Below are 26,568 nucleotides of genomic sequence, written 5' to 3' on the forward strand. Positions count from 1 at the left end.
AGCTATCTTAGACTTGTTTATTACTCTAATTTTTTTGCCCCAAATTTATTTACTAACAAATGTTAAATTCTTAGGATACAGAGGTAAATTTATCATATCTTATGTCAACTATATATGCCCCAAATTCATGTTAGAGGAGGTTAGTGTTATTTTTCAAACCTTAAGAGTGGTGAGTACAACTGTTGGAAATCTCACGAGAGGTTTCTGCAATTATCCCAAATAACAATCACAAACGCAGCCTCAATTACGTATACTGAGTAGTACGCAATGTGATAGCCTGGAAAGGTGCCGAAGGAAGGATAAGCATCAGGTGGCATGTCACTTGATCATGCATCATCTTTGTTTGGTGCTCACTGAACGAGAATGATTTACCTTACTACTTCGTAGCTTTTGATGGGTAAATTACGTAATGTATATATCCTAGCTATTATGTACATGTTTGAAAAATGTTATTTACATTTTATTTTTTATTATTTGTACTTTCACCATTTATTTTATCATATAATCTAATAAATAAAATTTATATGATTAATATGATAGCGGGTGTCTGATTAACAAAAAATGGAAGTATAAATAACTTTTTTTTATATTTTTTATTATATATCAACTATTTTAATCAACTGCTGGTTCCAATTATACTGACATATCTTGTGTTACGGATATTGGACATATATTAGTGAAGAAAATTATTATTCACAAATTAAAAATTTGAATTGAAGGGAGGGATTTAAGTTTAAATCTTGTATCTCACAATTAGAGATGAAAATTAAAAAGGTTGCGAAGAATGGTGGATGGTTACTTCAAGAAAAAAAAAAAAAAAAGGAATGGTGGATGGTAGGATAAAAAAAGAAAAAGTAAGTATTTGAGTTCTAGTCCGACCTATAACCTATCTCAGTCAGGTGGGACCAAGACCTTTCAGTAGTGAGCCCATTTTCTCTCAAGAGTCGAGTTTTCAAACTTTTCATTGTAGCCGGAATACAAACCTCACCCGTCTTCTGCTCCAACCGAAACTCCCAGGACTCGGAAACCACTTGGGTAACATCATTTGTACTTCTCTTCTTGCCCTTTTATTAATCCGGATGTTCAAGAGTAATTACATCATATATAGCAGCATTCGCAATGCACTAATAAATTTGTGCGCTTCTCTTACTTTGTAAACATGGGGTGTGAATAAAAATTGAGTCTTTGTGCTTAGCCGAATAAACTTGTTTGATTGGGGATTTTGGTGAAACGGATATTCTGGATTATAGAGTTTTTCTCTTTTTTTTTTAAATTTTTTTATCAAGTTACTAGGTTTAGAAATTTGGGGAATTAAACTTTTTCCAGTCTCATTTGGATTTTATTTGGTTTACGTCAAGTTTAAAGTGATTGGCACTTGGATTTAGCTACAGCTGAAAAACATAATCATGCTATTCAATTGTCAATACTAGACTGGAGCTCTGTTCAATGAGAATATGTTCTAAATTGATTCGTCAAGTAATCAAATCTAACGCGAGCAAGATTTCTTGCTCCTTTTTAATTATTTAAGCTCAGGCTCAGCTTGACAAGGATAACACTTGAGAATTTGCATATAGAAGAACCAAGCAAAGCTTTTCTGCAAAATTATGCTCATGAAAAATTAATCCAAGCTTTAACATTGTGTCCAACTGATTAGGCTCATGAACACCCTAGAGTTACTAGCACATTAATTTGCTTGTCAGTTTCAAATGTCAAAGCAGTTTCTTTTTTGTTAACCACTTCGGTAACAAATTCTTTCTCGCTTTGCCTGTTTGGCTAGCAGATTATTGTTGAGTGCTAGGTTTAATAAGATAATTTATGTTATGACCTGCCAAGTTACAGCCACACTCAGTTACTGATCAATCTGGAAACTGGACAGCAGTGCTCAACCAGGAAGAAATGAGCGCTTTCAAGGCTTTTAAAGCTTGCGTGCCGATTGAATGGAGTGATAAGCTCTACATAACCCTTGTTAGGGGTATCCCTGGAACCAGGGAGCTCCATAGGCGGACATTAGAGGCGCTGCGCCTTCGCAAATGCAACCGCACAGTTGTGCGAAAAAATACTCCTACAGTTCGTGGAATGCTTCAGCAGGTTCTGAAATTAGCTTGATCCAACTGCATATTTGTCTTATGTGGTCATACTCTGGTTTGGCAACTGACAATTCTTCAATAAGATTGCAAATAGTCATTACTATTCTTTCTGTTATGTGTATTGGTTCATATCAGGTAAAACGATTGGTTGCAATTGAGACAAAGGAAATGCACGAGGCTCGGAAACGAAGAGAGGCTAATCACAGAGCTCTGCGACCACCGTTGGTTATTAGTCATCATCCAGCCCCAAAGACTGAATCCTTTCAGTTATCTTAGAGATTCTTCGAGGCATGCTTCTTTTATTTTTCTGCTTTAATCTCTCTACATACAAGTGAACACAGACACAGAAGCACACTTTTGAAGGTAGATAAAGCATTAATAACGTGTCTACAGGTAAAATGGTGATGTGTTTTGCGGTTGGTGAGGGTAGTGCTGGACCTTTTTTCTCTACAAATTATATCAGGATGATGTTTGTAAAATTTCAGGTTAGATGAGATAAGTGGGGATGACGATGAACAGAAGAAATCGTATTGATTTGAGAAATAGATTGAAGATTGTCTCCTGCAGCTAGATTGTCATTGCAAATTGTCTTATTTAAAATGTGACGCAAAGCAATAGAATTGTCTGGCTTGAAACATGACGTAGTGACCAAAACAGGATATCGAATTTGGGAGGAAGGAAAGAGGGCTGGATACAAGGCTCGTGTATAAGATTCTATGCTTCATTGTGCTGTTTTCATTTCTTTATCCGATGTAGTTGAACGTGCAATTGTTTATTTGCTGTCTTATCCATTAGTGTAATTCTCTGGTTTGGTCCTTCCATTTATGTAATGTTCTCTGTTCTGCAGATACATAGCATAGTACTGATTGTGATTCAGATCTTTGAAGAACAGAAGTTTCATTAGTGGCCGAACTTGTGTTAAAGCTTGTAATCTCCTGGCGGATGAATAAAATTTGAAGTGTTGCAAATTTAGTTCAGACTGCAGAGACATAGGCAGTTAATGCTTTTTTCATGAGAGGTTTTTTCTTTTGGAATGAGATCATAGATTAGTGGACTAAACCGTCGGATTTATTTGGCACTCATGTTTGTAGAAAACCCTTTTACACCGTAAACCATTAGTATTATTTAGAATATGTTGTGGTGTTAGGAAAAAAAAAAAAGAAAGAAAAGAAAAAGTGGAAGATACTTGCCTTCACATGTGTCCAAGCATTAGTGGAGGAACTAATGGAAGAATCAAAGCTAGTGCTTCATTCTTAGTTGGCTGAGAGAAAACAAGAAAGGAAAACAAACCACGTTCCATTCACTTCCTCTGTTGGCTAAAACCGAGAAACAACAAGAAGGAAAAACAGAAAACCTCTCTTTCCTTCTCCAACCTTGAACACCAGCCAAGAAACAAGAGCAACTCCAGCTCATTTAACCAAGGAATTGAGATAGAGAAACAAAAGAAAAGCAGATATGTTATATTTTCGCTCATGGCCTGGTGTATGTTAAATCGTTCGATGCATCAGCTTATATAGAAAACCCTGTTTGTTGAACGGGCTTTAAATCTGGTCAAATCTCTGAGAAAGTTGAAGGTGGTGAATGACGGTTTAGAAATGATACCAGTAATCTTTAGTAGTTATCTGGTTACTTAGCCCTTTTCTTTTCTTTTCTTTTTTTTTTTCTAAAGCTGGTAAAGGGAAGTTCATGCTTGTCTTTAACTTTTGAGATTGTTCTAATGCTTCAGAATTGTTGGGTAGTGGTAGAAATTGAAGGTGGTGAATTGCAAGTGGAACCCATTGTATTCGAGTAGCCCTTTGCTCAAAGTATAGCATAGAAAATGATAATGATCTCCAAGTCAAATTGGAGGAAAATACAAGGATGTTGAACACCAAAATTTCACACAAGATTTGTCACTCTTTTCTTTTTTTCCTATAACATTTGGTTTTTTTTTTCAAATCTGCAAAGATTATTTGAGGTGGGATAACGGCACCTTGATTGTCTTTTGACTCCTCTACTGTACATGGTCTCTAGCTTGAAGCAATTAACGGAGGATCAAAAACGTGACTAGTATTCTTCTGTTCTAATGCATGCAGGTTAGCAAAAACTCCAACAAGAGGCGCAGTATTATAAGTGCAGGCTTCTGTCTGCACATAATTTTCCCTACCATCTCTAAATTGGTCCTTAATATCTGGTCCACCTACCAGTGCTCCCACCAGGACATTAGGATTTGATTCCTGGCGTCCATACCAGTTATCATAACCTTGTGTGCAGCCGATAAATCCCTTGTTATTCCTATAAGACTCCATGGATGCTCCTCTGTGATGCACCCTCTGGGGGTACCTTGAACCGTAGCCAACCAAGTAGCTGATGGCCATCGGATTAGAGCCTAAGATGTAATCAACCTGTGATTTTGCGAAGGATGATATATCATCTGGACCCACTAAGACTCCTCCGTGGCAATTGAGCTTTTGATTGGCAGCTCGGAGATGATCAGAGTAGGCCATAAGCAAAAATGTTGCAGATGAAACATACTGCATGTTGTTCCATTGGCGGATGTAGATGAGGCCACCTGGGGTTCGATGTATATTGGTTGTATTGTTCTTGTTCAGGCAGGCACAGATGTAGTATTCTGCTTTGAAGCGGTATTCTTGGAGAATCTGACTGTGTTCTTCATGCTTTTTTTTCATGCCCAGCTGCATGAAAGGAAACGTATGGATAAATTGTAGAAAAGCCATTAAACAGGGAAAAGTATTTTCAATTTTATTCAAGTATTGATTTGCTGTTGTATTTAGTGCTGCCTAGTGCATAAATCACAATCCCCATTAAGCTTCATCAGTTACAAAAAGGAAAATAATTTCTAATTTTTACCTTCAATGCAGTATTGAATGTATGGGATGAATCCCATTTGCTTTCCCTTCTGACCGACCCAGTCTGGGATACAAATAGGGCCATTAGCAAATCGACCCCGTTATCATTATACTGAGGGTCCCTTTGTTTCGACGTAAAATGTTTTCCATGAGAAAATATTTTCAGTAAAAGACATTTTCCATGAAAATATTTTGATGTTTCATGCTTTTCTGATGTTTGGTTAATTTTTAAAATGTCATTTCGACAGAATATCTGCAAGTAGAGCTGCAAATGAGTCAAGTCGAGTAGAGTTTTGACCTAATCGAGCTGAGGCTTGACTTAATTTTAGTGAACTTGAACTCGAGCTCGAGCTCGACAAGCCAACAATTTAAAGCTCGAGCTCCAATCAATTATTTTATTTTTTAAAAAATAAATAAAATAATATTTTTTTTCTTAATAAATAATAAAATATTAAGAATATATATGTAATTTTACTATTAAAATAAAAAAATATATATACTTAAAATAAAAAATAATATATATATTCTTAAAATAAAAAAATAATATATATATATATATATATATATATATATATATATATATATATATATTCGAGCTGGGCTTAATATCTTGAACTCGAGTTCGAGCTCGATATTGATCGAGCTTGACTCGCGAGCGACTCAGTTCGTTTGCAGCCCTATATGCAAGTACTCCGCTCTACGTTGTCTATCATTCTTAAAGGCATAAACTGATTCTTTTCCAAACTAGAAAGCAAGGTTCCATAAGAATATGTAGTGGTAATACGAATAGGCAGTTTGAAATATTAGGTTCGTAACTCATGGCAAGTGGAAAAAATAACTTCTAAAGATCTATTGTGTAAGTTGTTTTCCACAAGAGAATGCAGATCATTTTCCCAAAAAAAAAAAGGTTTTCAGTGGTCTAATTGCATCCAAACACTGGGAAATTTTGGAAAGGATTTTTCGGAAAATATTTTGCACTGAAGCAAACGGACCCTAAGAACAACTAATTCTTCCCCACCGTCATGGAATCTGTGCGAATCTTGTGCATGAATCTAACAATCATAATGTGACGTTTTAATTGCTTTCTTTCCTAATTCTGTCTTGCGCTCATTACCCCAATCTACTACTATTTGCCGCTCAAATAATGTGGATGGCAGAGAAAGACATAAAATCTTTTGGATTATTGGATTCTGGAGGTCGGAGGGGTCATCCTTTTGTCCTTCCCACACCTAACAGTAAAATTAATGGCGGCGGATGGGCAGGTCCTTCCCACACCATATCATCATTTTAATCAAATGATGATTTAACCACAGTGGTGGTAGTATTTCCGATATGAAATGAAATTCACATGGGCTCTGTACGTAAAACCTTAAACCTTAAACTAAAGTGTGTTGGTTGATTTCTGAACTGAAAGCAAAAGAAACGATGCAGTGAAACACGTAATGGGAAAAAGCCAACTATGAAGACTAAAAAGAGCCATAACTAAAGTGTGTTGGTCTTGGATGAGGCAGTGGAAAACATGGGAAGAGGGAAAAAGCAAGTTTACCATGGCAGCAATAACCTGGACACCAGCATACTTGACATCCCAGCTGAATTCTTGCATGGCCCAAGTGATCCCACCAAAAAATTGAGCCTTTCCAATTGCATAATTCAAATAATCTGCCCTGTCGGTGGCCTTATACAGCCACAATGCTCCCCACAACAACTCATCCATGTAACCACTCACCGACGGATAGTACCCCTTCGCCGCCCCTATGCTGCTATCGTATTTCCCTCTATACTTGTCACCAAACTCAAACAACTGCGCAACGAATTTAATCAAACCCCACATCTGTGCATATGCATGTGCATGTGTGTTGTGCAGTGTAGTTGCAAAACTCTCAAATCACAGTTTTTTTTCTGTGACCATTGATACAGTAAGTTAATTACTAATCCACTTTTAAAATTAAAGGAGACAGAAATTTATTAGTTGCCTTGCTATCATATAGTCTTTGATTAGCTGAACGGTACCTCCAAAAGAAATACTTATACCATTACTTGTATATATTAATCAGACATTCTGCTTTAGTTCAGTTTGGTTGGTCGCTATCATCTGATGGCATAGCACAAAGATATTCTATTCGAGCAGTCTGAATTGAATTGAATTGAATTGCATTTGCGTGCGGGCATAGATTGTAGTCTGAATTGTGTACGTAATTAGTTGAATCTAATCTACTGAAGATCAATCAAACCCAACGTACCTATCCCTCTAACTAACAAGTCATAACAACCTCATTAATTAACTAACTGAACTCAACTTACTTGTTGCGCATGATCCAACAGAAGTTGGGAGTAATGAGGATTGGTTCTCCTAAACACAATGGATGCTGCCGCCATTGCAGCCGCCGTTTCTCCGGCGACGTCCGAACCCGGATGATCCTCGTCAATCTTGTAAGCTCTTCGGGACGTCGTCATGTCCTCCGGTCTTTGCCAACAGTAGTGATCCGTGTCCCCGTCACCCACCTGAAGGATCAACGTTAACTTGACATGCTTAGGACAAAAACAGTAGTTTGTTTGTACAAATATTTGACCAGAAAAGATTTGGACCCACGCAAAAAATCTATGGTGTGAATGAATAAAATCACGTCTCCGGCGTGATTGGAGCAATTTCTTCGGGGCAGAATGCTGCGCGTGAGGGAACATTTGATACGGCTTAGCATGTCTTGCTACATACAGAGACTTTAGACAAGTCCATAATTTTTTCAACATGGGCATAATTTCTTTGCTTAAAAAGAAAAAACAGTTTGAAATTTGAATCGCTTGCCTCGTCGTCACTTATTTTTTAATAATTGGGTGCAGTAAAAATGGGTATAAATTACCTGAACCCACAAGACATGAGGCTGAGAATGTGCTTTGATGAAGTAGTCAGTCCCCCATTTGATTGCTTCGAGCGCGTGGCGATACTCGCCCGCGGCCGCAATCTCTTCCCCGTATTGTATGACGCTCCAGGAAAGCATCGTAATGGTAAAGGCCATTGGCAAACCAAACTTAACGTTGTCCCCTGCATCATAGTAACCTCCTACCAAGTCCACCTATATATATATTTTTTTTTTAATACATGAAAAAAGTGTACAAGAAAATCTTAAGTAATGTTCCAATTACATGCTGTACCGTATATGATCATAATAATAAGTAGAATGTGACGGAAGAAAAAAGAAGAAGAAGAAGGTGAGATTGTGGTCGTACGAACCCCTTGTTCCAAACCGTCGGTGAGGCCAGAATGGTGTCGCCAAGGGACTCTCTGATTGTAAGGCAAGTGACCGGAGCGTTGCGCTTCGAAATAAAGGAGGCTTTTTGAAAGAGCTTCTCTGTAACGGGAAAGGTTTGAAGATTCAGAGAAAGGGAGGAGGTGGAAGAAGGCAAAGATGGAGACTAGAGCGGCAGCCCATCGCCTGGGAGCTTTGCATTTCCTGTCTTCCTCCATTACTCTCTCTCAGCTTTTGAGTCACTTCCACCTTTCCCTCTTCTTCTTCGCCTTCGTATGTACATCTGAGGCATGTGACTTCTTTAAAAGTTCGCTTGTGCCATTACGTGGCTTATGTCTCTAATTTTATTTTATTTTTTTTTAGATTTTCGAATTTTAAATTTTCTCCATTTCTTTTTCCTCCCCTTTTTTACTCCATTTGGATTAGCTGTTTTTTGGGGTGTTTTCGAAAATTTAACTGTAGTATTGTATATGAAAAAATTTTACTATAAAAAATTTTTGAAATATTTGATATATTATATGGATGAGATGTTTTTTAAATTATTATGTATTACTGTAATATTATATTTGAAAAACTTATTTTTAAAAAAATGATCAATCTAAACAGAACACTTCAGGAGGGTAGCGAGGTCATAGCCTTTTGTTGGTTGTTTTTCGTAAATCGTTTGAATTATTATTTATTGAAGTTTTTGTAGAAAAAAAAATATTATAATAATTTAATGTATGTGAGATAAAAAAAATGATTAAAAAATATATTTAGGAAAAACATAAAAAAAAAATTTTATTTTGAAGAGAAATGGAATCCAAACAAAGGAATTCTTACAGGAGGATCAATATGACTAGGACGTGCTGGTTCCGTCAAAGAAATTATTCCACTGTGAACTACTGAACAAGATCATTATGCCCGCGGTCAACGGTCGTATGTATATAGCATTGCGCTTGTTCCACCAACTCGTAACTGTGAATCTACTACCATGCGCGAGTAAGTATACCTATAATTCCCTAGCCAGCTCCACTGGACTATTATTTCGATACATTTATTTTACACAAATACTCTATAATATATTATTAAGCAGTTTTCTTTTCCCAATCATAGGGATGTAGCATTTTTTTTTTCTTTTTTAATCAGATGTAATCCTTGGTCCTCATCTTTCTTCCATTCCTATTTCCTGTCCACCTTCTATTTTTTTCTTCTTCTTTTTTTTTTTTTTTCTTTTCTTGTCCGTTCAAAAAGGATTGTTCTTCTCCTGGCCTTGACGTGGCACTCTGCAGAAGGTCCTTTCTCGTCAATGAGAACGACTCTTGCGCTTGTTTGAGAGTTTAGACTTGAAAAAAAAAAAAAAAAGCAGAAGAAAAGAGGCAAGATGACAACTTACAAGAGAGAAGAAAAGAAGAGAAGTGACGTAGATATGTTTCTATGTTTTATGGGACTTTATGAATGAAAGATTGAATGATTTGGATTACTCAGGCGTTACCATTTTGTTGTTTAAAATTCTTTTTTGAAAAATTATCAAGCTTTTTAATTGGTTATCTCTCAATTCATCTCCACTTTTGGAGAGCTTTTTAACCAAAATACCAAAAAAAAAATTCCACCATTTGTATCCACTTCTCTTCTCATTTGAAACTTCCGAACAACGGAAAAACTTATCTTTTCTCCTCTCCAAAATCCAACTCCCAAACTAAGCACGTTTGGATTGTAAATTATCATGGATTTTTTTTTCTTGAAATAATCTCTTTGACACATTTGCCAATCAGATTTCTATCTTACATATGTCACATCACATCACTATAGTATAATTTTTTTTATAACAACTTCCAATCCAAATGGAAGATGTAGATGGTGTTCCAAGGTTACGACGCAGTCAAGTTTGGTACTAAAACAAATATGCAAATGGTGTTCCCAGCAACTACATTCCATTGATACAATGAAGCAGAGGAGTCGTTACTGCTCAAGAAAATGCTTATCCTTGAAGTCTGAAATGTAACCCCCACCCGAATCACAATACCTGCAAAGGACTTTTTCGAGTCTTCAGAATTATTGACCTAGAAAGGACCCGAATCACAATACCTGCAAAGGACTTTTTCGAGTCTTCAGAATTATTGACTTAGAAAGGACGAGGGGCCTGGACGATTGTCAGAGACAACCGTCCCAGGCAGTTCACGGTCTGGATGAAATCTCAAAAATTTGTGCGGCTTAGATCACGTCTTGTAACTCGATTTTCATGCCGTGCGAAACCCACAAAAATGTTGTTTTATTTTACTCACTGTTATTCAATTGTTATACTTGTACAGATGATGTTACACCATGTACAAATGGTGTTACGCCTTCCGGAACGGTTGTCAGAACAACCGCTCCAGCCCCGCGTCCACCTAGAAACCCTTCTCCTCGTTCTGTACTTTACAGAACAGAACAGAACAGGGCTTCATTCCAAATACCATGACTAATGTGGTCAGAACTTCCCAGGCTTTGACCACCAACAAATCTATGATGACAACCTATGATATGATGCTCAATTTACATCTTGCAATAGGACATTAGGACGCTCAATTTACATCTCCTTCCCTGGACAGCAAGCAGTTAGTCTAGGTCGCTCAGTCTCCCAGAATCCGGTAACCATGAAATTGTACCAACAACACCTTTTGATCTAATGGCTAGCCAGCTAGCTTCCGGAGAAGCTTGCTGACGGAAATATTCATCTGCCCTCATCCCCAGAACAGGCGAACAAACGAGAAGAACATAATCACAAGTTAAAAACTGCACCATGCCAAGGAAAAACAACAACAACAACAAAAAATGAAGAAAAATCTGAAACACTGATGAAAAAGCATCGAATCTAAAAGATAATTACCAAACGTGGTAACTATATGTCATAACGTGAAACATCCAGAACAGCACCTCTAGCATCCATCATCAACTACTAATATAGATACATATAAAAGCCCTCAAGGTTAAAAGTACCATCTCAATTTTTAATATTACAAATTTACAATATCATCAAGCCTTCCAGATTCCCCATCATATCAATGCCTAGGCAAAGGCACCTCCAGTCTGGTGCAGCATAGCATCAATCTCATCACCATCTTCCATACTCACCTGTGTACAAAATAAAATGTAAACAAAACTAAATGGATTGATTGCAAATTACATAACAGTAGTGTCTTGGAAAGACATCTTAAAAGGAAAGAAGGAAAGTAACCTGTTCAGGAGTCTGCTCCCCTTGGAGGCGTTGGCCATCAAACAAGAATACCATGGAGCCCAGTTCCACAGATTGTCTCTCGCAGTAAGCATTAATGAGCTTCTTCAGCTGTGTGCTCCTCTTTATCCTGAAGAACACCTCGCTCCCATCCTACACAAACCACCGTCATCGACTACTTGCTCAACGGCCAAAAAAAATTAATGCAAATATTTTGATCATGTTAGCCAAGAGCTTAAATGCCAGCAGGAAATTGAAGCACCAAAACACCAAGTAGTAAAGCGAAATTTAGCTTAGGAACCTTAACTCGAACATGGCACAGATCCATGTATAATATAGTCCACAAACATTCGGAGAATAACACAAGAAAAATCAAATTCCTAAAAATAACTTAATTTTAGAAACATAGTACTACAAAACAAAAACGAAACCCTGACAGACATTCTACACGCGTTAACTGTTTAAGAAAGAAAATGGAAAACAAAGAAACCCCTTTTAACGGAGTTATACCGTGCTAGAAGACAAAGATTATGAAACATAAAACATACAGAAAAATACAAAAGCCAAAATAATAGGAGACCTGTCCCTTGACTTTGAGGTTAATGTGTTGCTCAGAGGGCTTCTTATCTTCCTCTTGAGTAGTGACGCCTGACATTTTCCAGCTCCTCCTCCAATTACAGCCGCTGTTGACGCCGCTGTTGACGCCGCTGAGTTCGCCGCCGCTGATGTAGAAACTTCGGGGAAAAGCGGGGCACTGCCAAATGTTGATGTGAATTTTGGGTGAAATTGGGTTAATTGGGGAAGTGGACGGCTAAGATGTAGTGGGGCAGAACATGATCAATGGGCGAGATTGGTTATCTAAAAAGGTTTGTACTGTCGCATGCAAAATGTGCGTATGGCCCTGGCCCGTGAAAGATGCTGTTTGGACTAAATCGTCATATAAGCTGGCCCAAGTAGGAAATCTCGTTGCTCCAAGAAAAGCAATCATCATATCAACTGGCCCAATTAGGTAGTGTCGGTGCTCCACGAAAAGCCCAATTTCTTGGAATCTCCGCACGAATTCTTTTCAACTTCCCCAATGAGCTCTAACGTTCTTTGAAACATGTTGACTCAAGTAACAATTTTTTGTTGAAATCCCATGGTTTACTAATGTAAATACCGGTTGAGGTAGCCAGGACATTAGCCGAAGGGCTCTTTCAATTCCGCAGTTTCCTGGTTCGACTCTCAAATCCTATCGATTCCCCATTTTTCTTTATATAATGCTTGAAGTTTGCTCGTTAAAAAAAAAAAACTCCTGCTCTTGTTCATGATGGATTATTGTAGTTGATTATAGATTCTGCAGTTTTTAAAAATGTTCTTGCTTGCGTTTGTATTAAAATATAAATTTCTTTTACGAACCAAAAAAGGCTAAAATCTAGAATCAATAAAAGATTAGCTTTTACTAATTCTAATTGCTCTCTAGTGTCAATTTTACTAATTAATTTTTGCTATAACTAATCCAAAGCTGAACAAGGCTTTACTTGATGGACCAATTGTTGTCCGCCCATGGGAGTTATCCGCAAGTATGGATTAAATTCTCACCACAAAAGAGTACGCGTACTTGCGAGAAGGCCCGTTACCTACTCCTCCTTCCCGACCCCAAAAGCGCGGAACTTCGATTGACCTTGCCACAAACACCAAGGGCATTGGTGATCATCCGCTCAATCAAAGTCACGCACGCTTTAGTAGTTAGCAATAGTTGAAAACCAACCGTTCCTTTTTACCTGCCTATGCTTACCAACTATAACATGCCAGATTTCACCAAAAAGGAAATTTTTTTTCATCAAATCTTGGGTCCCATTTGACAAATGAGTTTTTTTTGGATGTTTGTCTAAAATTTTACTATAATTTATTATATAAATTATAAGAAAAAATTTTGAAGTGCGTAAATTTTTAAATATTTTAAAATATACATAATTTAAATTTTTTGAAATTTTTTTAACAATAACTGTATTTAAAGTTGTTACTGACAAATTTAATTAAAAACTTGTTTGCCAAACTGGCAAAAGATAGAAAACTAGTAGTAGCATAACCTGGCAGCATTAAGTGCAACCGCTTATGGAGATCCAAGAGCAATGCCGCCCCATTCCATCGTCCCCGTGTTGTTTTTTTTTTTTTTTTGAGTTATAACCTACTTTATCCTAATCTAGAAGGAAGGGGAGGCTAAGGAGACTGTTATAGGGGTTAGTGGGTATACAGATTCAACTAAATTAAAAAAATGCTATGGCACAATTCTTAAATTTTTTTTACTGCTGATGAGATTTGAACCCTTATCAACACAGCCTAAGGAGGAAATTAAATCCCTCCCCAGTGACCACTGAGCCATTGGCCAGTGGTTTCATCGTCCCCGCGTTGGGTTGTTAGCTTAGGCACTAAGTAGGCCGACATGCCGGAATTTTAATGAATCCCCCCCCCCCCCCCAAACAGACTAGCCACTGTCTTGTTTTGGTAGTTGATCAAATGATGAATGAAGGAGCAGAGGTCACAATCTCGGCCGACCTATCACCTATGTATTTGCACAAGCGTAGCTATTTGTCATTCAATACTCAAAAAGGCTTACGCAAGAAAACGCATAAATATCAAAACATACATCTACATCCTTATATATTGATTTTCACTTTACCATGCACTCACAAGTCACAATCTAAAAATCTGATTGGCTTTTTTTTTCAAAAATAAAATTTTTAAATACAATACTACAGTAATGTACAAATAAAAATAAATCAAAAAAATATATCATTCATATAATATATTAAATATTTATAGTAAAAACTTTTCATATACACTGTTACAGTGAAATTTTTTAAAAATATTCCCAAAAAACAGTTTGTTCCAAAGGGAGTGTTGTCCAACTTCTCTAGGATATAAGTTGCACCTACTATTCGGAAAGCATTCGAAGGTGACAAAAAGAAATACGAATTTGCGTAGAAAGAAATACCGGCCAGGGGAAAGCCCACCAACTGATGGAGAGTTTATTTAGGCTTAATAGGATCATCACAGGGCTACAGGAATGGCAAGTCGTGGAGTAATTCACCACACCACTTCTGGCGAAAGCATTAAACTGAAATCACATTTTCTCAACTGCCTCTACCGACTTTGGGATAAAGTGTGGTCAGACAACGCCAAAGGAAGAAAGGCAGGAGATTTTCTATAATCAATCACTTGATTCATTTAGGAGATGACTTCTAAGCTTAAAAGATAGGAAATGAGTTCCCTTTTTCGTGAAAATTTCTACGGTTTTGGAGAGCCGTGCTGACGGGATATCTTTATTTCAAGTCGAAAAGTGTTAAACTTGTAAATTATCCATCTCATCCGGATTTTGAGGTACAATAAAGAACAAGCATAATCTAATCATGTTTCTCCTGCCTGAGACAGTAATACACAATAAATTATGTTTTCCAAGAAAAACTCAATTAGTATAATGCACAATACAGACTAAACCGTAATTGCCTGATTGGCTGCCGGAGCCCTGACGCATTCCCATTTCCAATAATTATCAGTCTTGGTTGCATCCCGTTGCACATGAAGGACGAAAGCAACGGCTAAAACTGGAGACACAAGATTTGGCTTTGTCGAGATTTGGCCTGTTCTCATCCTTCTTCTCGGAATATGTTTTTGTATGTGATGAGTTACGTCTGATTGTCGGAATGGTTAGTAGTGATTAGTTTGCCAATTACCACGTATGATCTTCAGGCTTTTGTTTGATAAAGTCCACGTAGGTTTTAGTGGTTGACGAAAACCTTGAAATTAAGCATTTTGGTGGATACAGACGCGCCTTAAACAAAACAATGGTCCTCCTACGGTTTTTTATTCTTTTGGGTGGAGGCCTGGAGGTCCTCCCACGTTAGCATCGTGTTTTCTGCTGATATAAAGGGTCCATTACGTATTACTACATTCTCAACCAAACGACCTCAATCCTCCTCGTATAGTACCAACCGAGTGGCTTATTTTCTGGAATTGATCCAACAGGTCTACATGTTTCCCTCTATCTGGCTCGTGTTCTTCTTGCTATCGTGTTTAGATTGTATTTTTTAGAGTTTCTGTAATAAAAAGTGTATTGTAGCGATTTGATATATGTGAGGTAAAAAAATGATTGAAAAATATGTTTACGAAAAGCGTGAAAATTTTTTTCATGATAAATTCCTTTCCAAGGATAGAGATTTGAGGTGCAATCAAGTCAAAGCTTGCGAGCGACTTGGTTAAAAGCTTTGACCGAGCTCAAGTTCGAGCTCGATCCACTCGTTACATTCAACGAGTCGAGTTCGAACTCTAAAAATAAATACTCGAGTGCTCGACGAGTTTAATCAAGTTTTCATATTATATTTATATTATATATTTTGAGAAAAATTTTATAGGTTTCATTTAAAACTCGAGTTCAAGTAAATCGGACTTGATATTTACTCGAACTCAAACGAGTCGAGTTCGAGTTTAATTTTATTTTATCGAGTCGAACTCGAGTCCAAATTTATTTACTCGTTCGAGTTCAAGGTCGAGCTCGAATACTGTACTACTCGAACTCGACTCGATAACATCCTTAGTAAAGATTTGTTATTCCCTCGAAGCAATGAATTGATGGAGACATATGCACAACTTTTTTTTTCTGACATTTTCTTACAGAATTAAGAATTTAAGTAAATAAATCTAATCCCCACAGTAACTTCAAAAGCCGGCAACTTTTGAAGTCCTGTGAGGAATTTATCTACCCAAACCCTTTCTCCCCCAATACCGACGTGGGATAGAAAACCTCCCACAGGATGCCCTGCTTGAAATATGCACATATGCACAACTTGAAATATGAAAGCAAGGAAAAAATGGAGCAATAGCAGTAGGATTATGATTTCGGGCCACCACAGGCATAGAGTATTTTATTCATTTAAATGCGTTCAGATAGTTTCTTATTTGAAGGAAATTATTTGATTATATCACAAACAAACGTACTTTTTATAAATTTAATTTATAAATTTAATTACTTTTTTATTTCACACCTATAGCATTACAAAAAACATGACAGTAATATTAATATTAATATTCCCCCTCCTTATTTTGCCACTTTTCTCACTCTGTATTGCAGCTTATAATTCGTCTTGAATGTCACTAATAGCAGTCAAGAGTTCGATAACTTAACATGCTAAATCTCCGAGGCTGCAGACTCTGACTTAAATTTCCCGTGCGGCAGATTTTGGGCCGTTACACGATTAGAAAAATGGGGTAGCGTCTCCATCCGTACAGTGACATGACATGACCTGACCTGGGCCAGCATCAACTGAAGTCTCTTGCGAAGCGCCAATCACAGCTGGCAAGTGATCGAGTCCAACGTTCATATTGGTGAAAAAAAACGACTAAAAATCAGATAATTTCAACCAGATCATCATGAATTGACATTTTGTCCATAAGGTGGAAACCATACAGCCGACTTGGTGTTGTAAGCATGTACATTAATCAGGAAGGAAGTAGGCCAACAAGATTGCGACATTTTACCCAATATCATACTTTTCTTTGACCCGTCACCGTTATTTTTACCCAATATTTTTTTTTTTGTCTGGAAAAGTTAGGGGAGCTCAAAATAGCAGCGACAGAATATGTGGGTCCACTTGGGCACAACATAATCTTACCAATTCATACTTCCAAGGTAACTAAGTACTCTTTGTAAACTCTCACTGACCGATAAACTTTTGAAATCGTTTTCCAAATTTGAGAACTTAAACGAAGGTGAGTTCCAAGGTAAGGCAATGTGAGAGTTTTTTTTTCTTTCCAATTCTGATTTTTCGTTGTAAAATTTGCAACTCGACAGTGTGCTTACATTCAGGCAATTTCATGGGGGTAAGGCCATCATGTTGGTTTTTACAATTTGGATGAGATCAATCATCAATAATTGGCCACGTTGCCCCAATATTCCACCTCCTCTTATCATCTTTACGTTCCCACACACACTTCCCCACTAACTCCACGATCCTTTTATTTTACCCCCTGACCAAATATACCACAACGGTAAGTAAACTTAGCAAGTGCCATGCACCTCCGTCTATAAAACCACCATAGAACTAGAACCAAATACTTGTAACGCCGAAAAGAAATCTCCCCTTGGAAAGATTCTTTCCTCGATGCTCTGCGTCCCAAAGATTCAGAGCAACATGGCAACTCCCTCCGCCCCCCACCACCACCTCCTCCTCCTCCTCTCCCTCATCTCCCTCTCTTCCCTCCCCTCCACCCTCTCCGCCGGCGGCTCCGTTGCCATCAACTACGGCCGTGTTGCCAACGACCTCCCGTCCCCGCCCCAAGTCGTCCAGCTTCTCAAAGCCCAAGGCCTCACTAAAGTCAAGCTCTACGACACAGACTCCAATGTCCTCTCAGCCCTCTCCGGTTCCGGCATCTCCGTGACCGTTGCACTTCCCAACGAACAGCTTTCCTCCGCCGCCGGCGGCCAATCCTACACTGACTCGTGGGTGCAGTCCAACGTCCTTGCTTACTACCCCAAAACTCTCATCGAAGCCATTGCCGTCGGGAACGAAGTTTTCGTGGACCCCAAGAACACCACTCCTTTCCTCGTACCCGCCATGAAAAACGTCTACTCTTCGCTGGTTAAGTACAACGTTTCCGCCATCAAGATATCTTCCCCCATTGCTCTCAGCGCACTGCAAACCTCGTACCCGTCGTCCTCCGGTTCGTTCAAGTCGGAGCTGATTGAGCCGGTGATCAAACCGATGCTGAACTTCTTGAAACAAACAGGTTCGTATGTCATGGTCAATGCGTATCCGTTCTTCGCTTACACGGCGAACACGGACACGATTTCGTTGGACTACGCCTTGTTTGGCAACAACAAAGGCGTAACAGACCCGAATAACGGGCTGGTCTACAAGAGCCTGCTCGAGGCCCAGCTCGACGCCGTTTTCGCAGCGATGAATGCGGTGGGTTTTAAAGACGTCAAAGTCGCGGTGTCGGAAACCGGGTGGCCGTCCAAGGGGGACGAAAATGAAGCGGGTGCAAGCCAGCAGAATGCGGCGTCGTACAACGGGAACCTGGTGCGCAGGGTGCTTACGGGTGGTGGGACCCCTTTGAGACCCGACGAGCCGCTCAACGTCTACTTGTTTGCTCTGTTCAATGAGAATCAGAAGACGGGGGCCACCTCCGAGAGGAACTATGGGCTCTTTTATCCGAGCGAGCAGAAAGTTTACGACGTTCCGCTGACGCTGGAGGCCTTGGCCAGGGCACCCACGGCTTCGCCGTCGAACACGAGTCGGGTGGCGACGAAGCCTCCGTCCACGTCCAGCGGTGGTGATTTTTCCCCCAGCACCGCGGGCCAGACTTGGTGCGTGGCGAGTGGAGATGCCGGGGAGGAGAAGCTGAAGGACGCACTGGATTATGCCTGCGGGGAAGGAGCTGCTGATTGCCGTCCGATTCAGCGCGGTGCCACGTGTTACAATCCGAACACCCTTGTGGCCCACGCATCATACGCTTTCAATAGCTATTATCAGAAGAATGCACGAAGAAGTGGGTCCTGTTATTTTGGGGGTGCAGCCTACGTGGTCTCTCAATCTCCCAGTAAGTCCTCTTCAAAATACTACAGTACTATACTTACTAGTAGTAATTAATAAAAAAAATATATATATATATATTTAAGTATCCATCATTGAGCAAAATTAAAGAAGGGGTGGCTACAAAGTATAGCACTGTAGCAATGTAATTATTGGTTGATTCTCCAATTTGATTCCGGATAATTATATGTGTGTGTACTGCAGAGTATGGGAGGTGCAACTATCCCACGGGCTATTGACAGCAGCAGGGACATTGCGATGGAAGCTCTGATTCTACTTCCTTTATTACATAGGGATTTATTGTGGAGTTAGGTCAGACTTTTTGTTGCTGCGCCATATTTATTATTGGCTTCAGGGACTCTATTTTAATTTTTAAAATTATCATGTAAGTAATTCATTTTTTTATTATTATTATTATAGAGAGAGAGAGAGTAGTATTGTAGTAGTATTATACATCGGGTTGGTATGATGGCTATTTGACTGATTCTCTGTAATTAAATACCTACTCTTTGGTGCGTTGATGATTAGATGTCGTGAAAGTTCCAGTTTTCCTCTCTGTTCTGTGCTTAGCTTTTGGTTAGTGCCTCGTATGTGGCTTCAAATTTACTCTCCTTCTGCCACGACTTAAAATCACAAGTATTTGCTTTCAAGACAAGATTAAAATTCACTACAGATTTTCTGCTAGAGCTTGTGGCTGGCTAGCGTGCAGAAATCAATCTTCACAAGAAATATTAGATTTGACAATGGAATGGGAGCCCAAGTTCATCAATCTTAACATGGAGTTGGACCAGCCTATGTTGTTATATCACTGAGCCAGCCCATTCCACTTTACTGACCTGTTTAAATCTTAATCATTATACTATTTTTGTCTGTCTTTTCCTTCAAATTAAAAAAAAAAAAAACCATATCTAGATGGGGGAAAAAAAAAAAGTAAAAGAAATTACAGTTACAAGCCAAAAATCTTCAAAAACAAGATCGCAAACATCAGCAAAGTGTATGTAACCTTTGATGCAGTTGTAGCTAGACGGAAGTGTAGAGATTCTCGTATTATATGTGCATTCCTCTTTCCCACACTTTGTTCTTCTTGCAAGAGAAGAGAAGAAAAAAAGAGGAATAATAGTTATGTGACCAGGTCTGGGCTTGCGGCTTACCTTTGCGGATAAAACCCAATTAAACAATGAATGTCTGTGGCCCAAACAACAGAACGAAACCAACGTCTTTTTTTTTTTTTTTTTTTTTTCCATCGGAGCGGAGGAGTCTTCACAGGGATAAATAGCGAGTATTTTCTAGGTGGTTCTCGTACTATGGAACTAGTGTAAATACCCGTGCTACGCACGGTGCTAACATTATTGAAAAAATAAAAATAAAGGGATGAATTTAAAAAGGTTAAAAAATTATACCAACACAATCAATAGTTTTTATATTTGTTTTAAATATAATGATGTGATACATTGTATGAGAATTGTTAACCAAATAAATACAATAGTTAAAGAAGAAATAGCATCAATGGTCAGATATACAATTATATTATAATCAAATGAAAATTAAGTATCAATAGAATTGTTGTTAACACCCATAGTTAATACAGTAATTTCTATATTAATATATTTTGGTACATGTAGTAATTTGAAATACATGGCTAAACCACTAACATGCACGTGGCTAGTAGCTTGTTTTCGTATATTATTGTCGGGGTATATATTTTTTAAAAAATTAAATTTGAAAGGTTGAAAAATAAATTTTGAAGGTTAATTAATATATTTCTTTTATTCCATGTGTTGGAAATGAATTAGTTATATTAGTTACATGGAAAAAAGGTTAAAAATTCAAAAAAAAAGTACCATTTTAGTATCTAATCTATATTGTATTTATGTACCTTTATCTAAACCCTCAACATATATTAAAAAAATTGAACAAAGCTCAAATAAAAAATATCTAAAGAAATACTAAAAGAACAGCAAGCATCAAATGTTACCCTTTCCTGCCTCTCGTGCAATACATATAGATGTAAAAATATATTTCATTAATTTTTTATCCGGACAGAAACTATTCATTAATGTTTATGCTCGAACTTCAAGGACATATTCGTAACTATCGTTGAAAATATATATTACATAAGAATATATGTTTGAAAATTTTGAAAATTAAATATTGTAGCCTGGGGTGCAGAAGATATAAACACCAGGCAACGATTTAATCTTTAACTAAAATGAAAAAGTTTTAATTGGTTGTAGTGTTTTAAAGGAGGGATTGATGTCTTCATAATCTGAACTGAAGCGCCTTCTCGTTTCTTGAAGTGATAGGTAATAAGGAAGAAATATGTATCTATACTCCTCGTAAAGTTGAACTATAACTATAAATAACATAATTAAATTTGGATGAAAATGCATTTAAAAAATTGCTGAATTTGTTACATATTCTTTTTCTTTTCTTCATATGCATTTTAAGATGCTAATATTTCCAATCATTGTGTTTGCAACCATGCGTCAACCGTTTTAAGTTATAAAAGCTGTCTGTTGCGTCAACCACGCATTTTCATTTTTAAATGTTCTTCTTACTCTGTCATTAGTTTTTATAGTTTCCTTATTAGATGATCAAGAAACATGGGGGAAATGTGGGGAAAATGTAAGCATGGTTATAGGATTTATAGTATATTCAATAACTTGATACTCAAATCACCGATGAGGTAAAGTTTGCCTAAATAAACTTTATAGTGCCCTAATTCCTTGCAAAAAAAAGTGCTAAATAGTCCTAATTGGCATCGCAAGTTATGGTAACGTGCCAGTGGCATCTAGGCCTAATTTTTTTTGGGGTAAAAATCTAGTACTAATTGGTTCTGCTGTTTCTTGATCATGTTGTATGCTTCTGAATTAAAATTGTATTAAAATAGCATGTGAATAAGCATTTGTCTTTAATTAAGGAGTAAAAAGGATTTAAAGTATAAATAAATGCAAAAGTATAAAAAGGATTTAAAGTATAAATATATTTAACGATTTATGAAGTAGATTATGGGAAAGTTTTAAATTTTAAATCTAACTGATGATAAGGTTGGTTATAACCCACTACTTTTTATGTATTAAAATAAATACAATAATCTATAATCGGCTACTTGTTTCGGTCTTGGGATTTTTTTTTTAGAGTTAAATATAGTAAAACCCCTTAACTTTACATTTAGCTGCACTTTACCCCATCAACTTTACATTTAGTTGCACATTTGTGATTTTTTTGAAACGTAATTGTAATTTGCAAAGCTCATTTGTAGGGGTGGTTATAGGGTTAGTTTGGTGATAAATATTTCATAATTATAAAATATAACATTATATTAAAATAGCATACGAATGAGCACTTGTCTTTAATTAAGGAGTAAAAAGGATTTAAAGTATAAATAACAAACTATAAACTGCTTATGAAGTAGCTAGCGAAAATGTTTTAAATTTAAAATTTGATTGGTGATAGGATTGGTTATAACCCACTACTTTTTATGTATTAAAATAAATATAAAAATCTAGAAAAAAGAATGAAAAAGTTTGCAAGCCATTGAGAGGGTCTCTGCTAAAAATCCCTTCTGCAATACATATAGATATAGATAAAGAACATATGAAAATATTTTAACCTGTGATCTGGAGTCCCATGATGGGATTTTCTCCAAGTAAACTGGAAATTGCCCGTGTGAAGCATAAAATGATCAATTTTTAAGATCTCTTTCTATCACATCTTAAGGAATTGCAATTTGCACGCAACCAAAAATAGGACCTTATGTTGTTCATGTCCATATACATTGCAATTCTCTCTCAATCATTTTGTACTGTAAAAATTCATGCGAGTCGTATTAGTGTGTGAAAAGAGAAGAAAAAAGCAATTCTTTATGGTGCCTGCCTGCCCAACGATAATCCTTGATTCCGAAGTTACTGGCGAACAATCCCATCATTTTACCAAAATAATTGTCGACCCAAACGGAATACTTCACCTCTACACAAGCCAGCCTGATTGACAGGGGTGTCAATGGGTATTCGGACTTATATCCGATAAATTTTTTCGGATTTGGGTTGAAAACTAATTTTGATATCTGGATTCGGATCCAATCCCGTTTACTCTAACAAAAACAAGTCGGATACGAAATATAGGATTATGATCCGTATCCGACCCGGCCAAACAATATAATAATAATTATAAAAAATATTTCTATATATATTATTTTATCAAATTAATAATTTAGTAATGACTTTATAGATTGATTTGTAGTTACTTTTGGATTGACTATTACGAGTTATTTGTGATTTAATTTTCTAATTTGATTTGTTTAAGTTTGAAGATTGGATCTATGATTGGTTTTGGATTTAATTTTGTAATGTTTAAATTTTGACCTTTTCTTTCCAAGTAGACTCGGATTCGACCCAGATTTGATCCAGGACCATCAAACCTGGATTCTCGGAACTTTAAAGTCAAGACTCGTCAAATATATGGGTCGGGTCCGAAGCTATTACATAAAAACATGTTCGGGTCAAAATTTTTGAATTTCGTCTCAAACCCGGCCCGTCGACGCTCTACTAATTGACAAGCAGCTGAGACCAACAAATCGGCAGAACTAACAACTTTGCTCTGCACCAGCTACAATCCATGGGCCCAAGTAATAACAGCTGATTTGCGTTTTTTTTCCTTTCTTGTGGAGTTAATTTTCATGAAATTGCACAAAATTAATTCAACCGAGTATTTTTAACAAAGCGAATGCATCTGTTTACAGTGATAGGAGCGGTTGCTGTCTACGGAAATATCTGCATTTGTTAATTGGCTATCTCAATATTCATTGCGTAATGGTTTGATTATGCATTGTGTATGATGACAACAACAATAAATTTTAAAAACTGAAATAAAAGAAAACTTTCGGTGAAAAGGGGAAAGGAAAGTAAAATGGTCGGAAGGCGAGGGTATTGGTAAAGCTGCGTCGTTTTATTTTAGGCATCCAAGCGTAATGCGAAAGGAACCAGCCCATCTGAAGATGAGTTTTTGATTACTACATCCACGTCCGAAACATGCATCACGGTAGCTTGCATTTGAAGTTATGTCATCAGTCGTCAGCACGGGCCCAAAACATCAAGCGTGGCTCTAGAGGACGAATTTATTACTAGTATTTTTCTCTCTTTTTTTTTTTTTTTGGTTGGTCTGGAGTGAGGAAGGAGGATATTTTAATCCTTAATTAACTGGCCTGATGAATAAACAAAGGATTAATCTTTCCTACTGCACTGTCAGTGTATACACTGTCAGCATTGAATGAATGACAACTGTACAAAATTTGAATTTGAAATTTAACTTTTGCACGCATGCCATGAATCCAACGATGATAGTGCATACACTGTCAGTCAGGAGTATATAAGATTTACTAACAAACAAAACCTTTCCTAAAACTTTTCGGTTTTGCTAAAAAACTGAAAAATATTGGATTCACGAACAAATATTTCCTAAAACCTTTCAGTGTAAACAAAACCTTTCAGATTTACTCATAAATAAAACCTTTCCTAAAAAATTTTAGTGTATTGGAGAGTCTCGTCTCGTACATATTTTTTGCTTTCAGTTTGTGTCTTACACATCATGGTATATAATTCAGTTCTTACGCTCCATTCAATACGCTTTAAGAAATTCACTTAAGTTGTGAAAATGACTACTTATAAAAGAAACTCATTACGTTTAACACGAGAAAACTTGTCGGGTTTCTTTTAATGTTTTCTGGTTCAGCTTTCACTACTGATTATTAACAAAGCCACCATACTGGTATTGTGTGTTTATGCGTACGCTTTCCACGTTCATTGCTTTTCGGCTTTTGCAACTTTAACAGTGAAACCTTTTTGTAATTTAAATCTTGTTGAAGCTAAAGAAGAATGGTAGAGTCCAAGCACTCCCCTTGTCCCTTTTCCTTCCTCTTATAAGGTCAAGGATATTTAAAAGAATTTTTTTTTAAAAAAAAAAAAAGATTGAGCGTCAAATAAAAGGTTTCTGCCATTAAGTTGGATGTTTTCCGGTGCGTGGGATGTTTCTCAAGGATGGTTCATGGCTGGCTTATTGGATGCTTTTCGAGATTAGAGGGCATTCAACGGTTTCTGACTTGAGAAAGGATGAGAACCTCTTGAGTGACATAGGAAAAAAGTTAGTCAAGCTTTCATTTTCTCATACAAAGGTGAAAAAGAAATTAAGAAGTATATTAAACAAAACATTATTGTTAAAACTTTTCTTCAAAAACTGGCAATCGAAAGGTTTCACACATTCTTACTCCAGCTTTCATTTTCTCATAGACAGGTAAAAAATAAATAATTAAGAAATATAGTAAACGAACATTCTTAAAACTTTTTTTTTTTTTTTTTTTTGGTTTGAAAAACTTGCAATCGAAATTAAAAACCGGCCTTTTGTTTTTATAGATCCTTGAATGCTCAAACTTTGAACAAAAGCAGAAGGTTAAAGTAAGGAAAAATCGTTCGAAATGTCTGTCATATTATATCAAATGAATTTTTTTTTGTCATTTACTTTTAAACCCTTTATAAAATGAAATCGATAAAATTTGATTCCAATCTAGATTTTTAACCATTTTAACATTGAAACTATCACGTGACCCATACAAGATCATGTTTTAGATCAATCCATATTCATTTTTGCCTCTGAAATATATGATCTAACCTAATCCATATTTATTTTTCTCTTAAAAAAGTGAAAACTAACTTAATTTATATTGATTTGCACAACTAAAAAAAGTAGGATCTAGCCTTTCTGTATATAAAATATAATTGCATATGGATCACATAGTGATCTTAGGCTAAAAAAGTGGTCGAAAACTTAGGTGGACACTAAATTTTATTAATTTGAATTTGTAATGAACATAAAGCTAATATTTAAAAAGTGAGAGATAAAAAAATTTATTTGACAAAAATGTGAGAGACATTTTGAACAATTTTTTTAAAAGTTAAGTCTTTCCAAGTTGATTTGTGCAAGTGATTGGCCTCATTTGCTGCCTTCTCCAAAATGTAACCATAACGTTATGCAACGGTAGTAGTTCTATTACTTTCTCTTTTCTGCAGTTACTAATCTTTTATTTGGAATCAGAAAATCCACTATTCTATTATCAGACTTTTCATATTTCCAATAGGAGAACATAGTAAAACAAAAACAAAAAGAGACAAAATCATATATATCTAAAATATGGGGGAGGGGAATTTTGAAGGAATTGTACATTTATCATTAGGAGCCTCGTTCATTCGAAGCTAAACGTTAGATAGACTACTCTTCAATATGTTATGATTATGAAGATAATTTTTAGCAACCTTCGTGATATTTGAGATGCTTGTTTACCAGGATATGTAAACTTTATGGCCAAAAATTTCAAAAAAAAAAAAAAAAAAACCGTAAGAAAAACACACTAGCGCTAGAAATATGACAACTAAAAATTAGGTGTACAAGTAAGTAGTGTATTTGATGATTTGAGATTAATATGGTATAGGAAAAGGTTGAACTTAGGCAGAGGAAGCTGCAAAGAGGTATTATGCCACTCTTTATGGTTGGTCGGTGTTGGTGCCGTGGTCGAACAAAATCACCAAACCAAAAACAAATCAAACAACCATTTCTAAGTCAACTTTTTGTTCA

General features: G+C 36.8%; 4 protein-coding genes across 14 annotated transcripts; 2 read left to right on the forward strand and 2 right to left on the reverse strand.

The window, feature by feature from the left end:
- The first annotated feature begins 871 nt into the window (after positions 1 to 871).
- Positions 872 to 4,860, forward strand: LOC113690544 (uncharacterized). Of its 9 annotated transcripts, none has more exons than XM_072051478.1 (4): positions 872 to 1,035; positions 1,840 to 2,088; positions 2,223 to 2,375; positions 4,163 to 4,860. In XM_072051478.1, the coding sequence occupies exons 2-3, from the start codon at positions 1,897 to 1,899 to the stop codon at positions 2,361 to 2,363; spliced, it is 333 nt and encodes a 110-aa protein (XP_071907579.1). In that variant the 5' UTR covers positions 872 to 1,035; positions 1,840 to 1,896; the 3' UTR covers positions 2,364 to 2,375; positions 4,163 to 4,860. The 9 variants fall into 9 exon arrangements, with proteins under 9 accessions (XP_071907579.1, XP_027064297.1, XP_027064296.1 ...); XM_027208496.2 differs by lacking the exon at positions 4,163 to 4,860 and adding an exon at positions 2,573 to 3,059; XM_027208495.2 differs by lacking the exon at positions 4,163 to 4,860 and adding an exon at positions 2,481 to 2,903.
- On the reverse strand, positions 3,843 to 8,465 carry LOC113690543 (endoglucanase 11-like). 2 transcript variants are annotated; one of them, XM_027208490.2, is made up of 5 exons: positions 8,166 to 8,464; positions 7,795 to 8,007; positions 7,238 to 7,438; positions 6,483 to 6,737; positions 3,843 to 4,762 (listed from the first exon to the last, which is right to left on the reverse strand). In XM_027208490.2, the coding sequence occupies exons 1-5, from the start codon at positions 8,397 to 8,399 to the stop codon at positions 4,097 to 4,099; spliced, it is 1,569 nt and encodes a 522-aa protein (XP_027064291.1). In that variant the 5' UTR covers positions 8,400 to 8,464; the 3' UTR covers positions 3,843 to 4,096. The 2 variants fall into 2 exon arrangements, with proteins under 2 accessions (XP_027064291.1, XP_071907574.1); XM_072051473.1 differs by lacking the exon at positions 6,483 to 6,737 and having other exon boundaries at positions 8,166 to 8,465.
- Positions 8,466 to 11,015: 2,550 nt separating this feature from the next.
- Positions 11,016 to 12,145, reverse strand: LOC113690545 (small ubiquitin-related modifier 1). 2 transcript variants are annotated; one of them, XM_027208504.2, is made up of 3 exons: positions 11,955 to 12,145; positions 11,378 to 11,527; positions 11,016 to 11,274 (listed from the first exon to the last, which is right to left on the reverse strand). In XM_027208504.2, exons 1-3 carry the CDS (start codon positions 12,027 to 12,029, stop codon positions 11,209 to 11,211), a joined length of 291 nt encoding a protein of 96 aa, XP_027064305.1. In that variant the 5' UTR covers positions 12,030 to 12,145; the 3' UTR covers positions 11,016 to 11,208. The 2 variants fall into 2 exon arrangements, with proteins under 2 accessions (XP_027064305.1, XP_071907580.1); XM_072051479.1 differs by lacking the exon at positions 11,955 to 12,145 and adding an exon at positions 11,676 to 11,922.
- Positions 12,146 to 17,459: 5,314 nt separating this feature from the next.
- LOC113690832 (glucan endo-1,3-beta-glucosidase 13-like) lies at positions 17,460 to 19,493 on the forward strand. The gene is made up of 2 exons (XM_072051480.1): positions 17,460 to 18,952; positions 19,150 to 19,493. The coding sequence occupies exons 1-2, from the start codon at positions 17,515 to 17,517 to the stop codon at positions 19,182 to 19,184; spliced, it is 1,473 nt and encodes a 490-aa protein (XP_071907581.1). The 5' UTR covers positions 17,460 to 17,514; the 3' UTR covers positions 19,185 to 19,493.
- The last annotated feature ends 7,075 nt before the right edge of the window (positions 19,494 to 26,568 follow it).

The sequence above is a fragment of the Coffea arabica genome, chromosome 5c, assembly GCF_036785885.1.
Source record: "Coffea arabica cultivar ET-39 chromosome 5c, Coffea Arabica ET-39 HiFi, whole genome shotgun sequence".
In the NCBI taxonomy this organism is placed as follows: domain Eukaryota; kingdom Viridiplantae; phylum Streptophyta; class Magnoliopsida; order Gentianales; family Rubiaceae; genus Coffea; species Coffea arabica.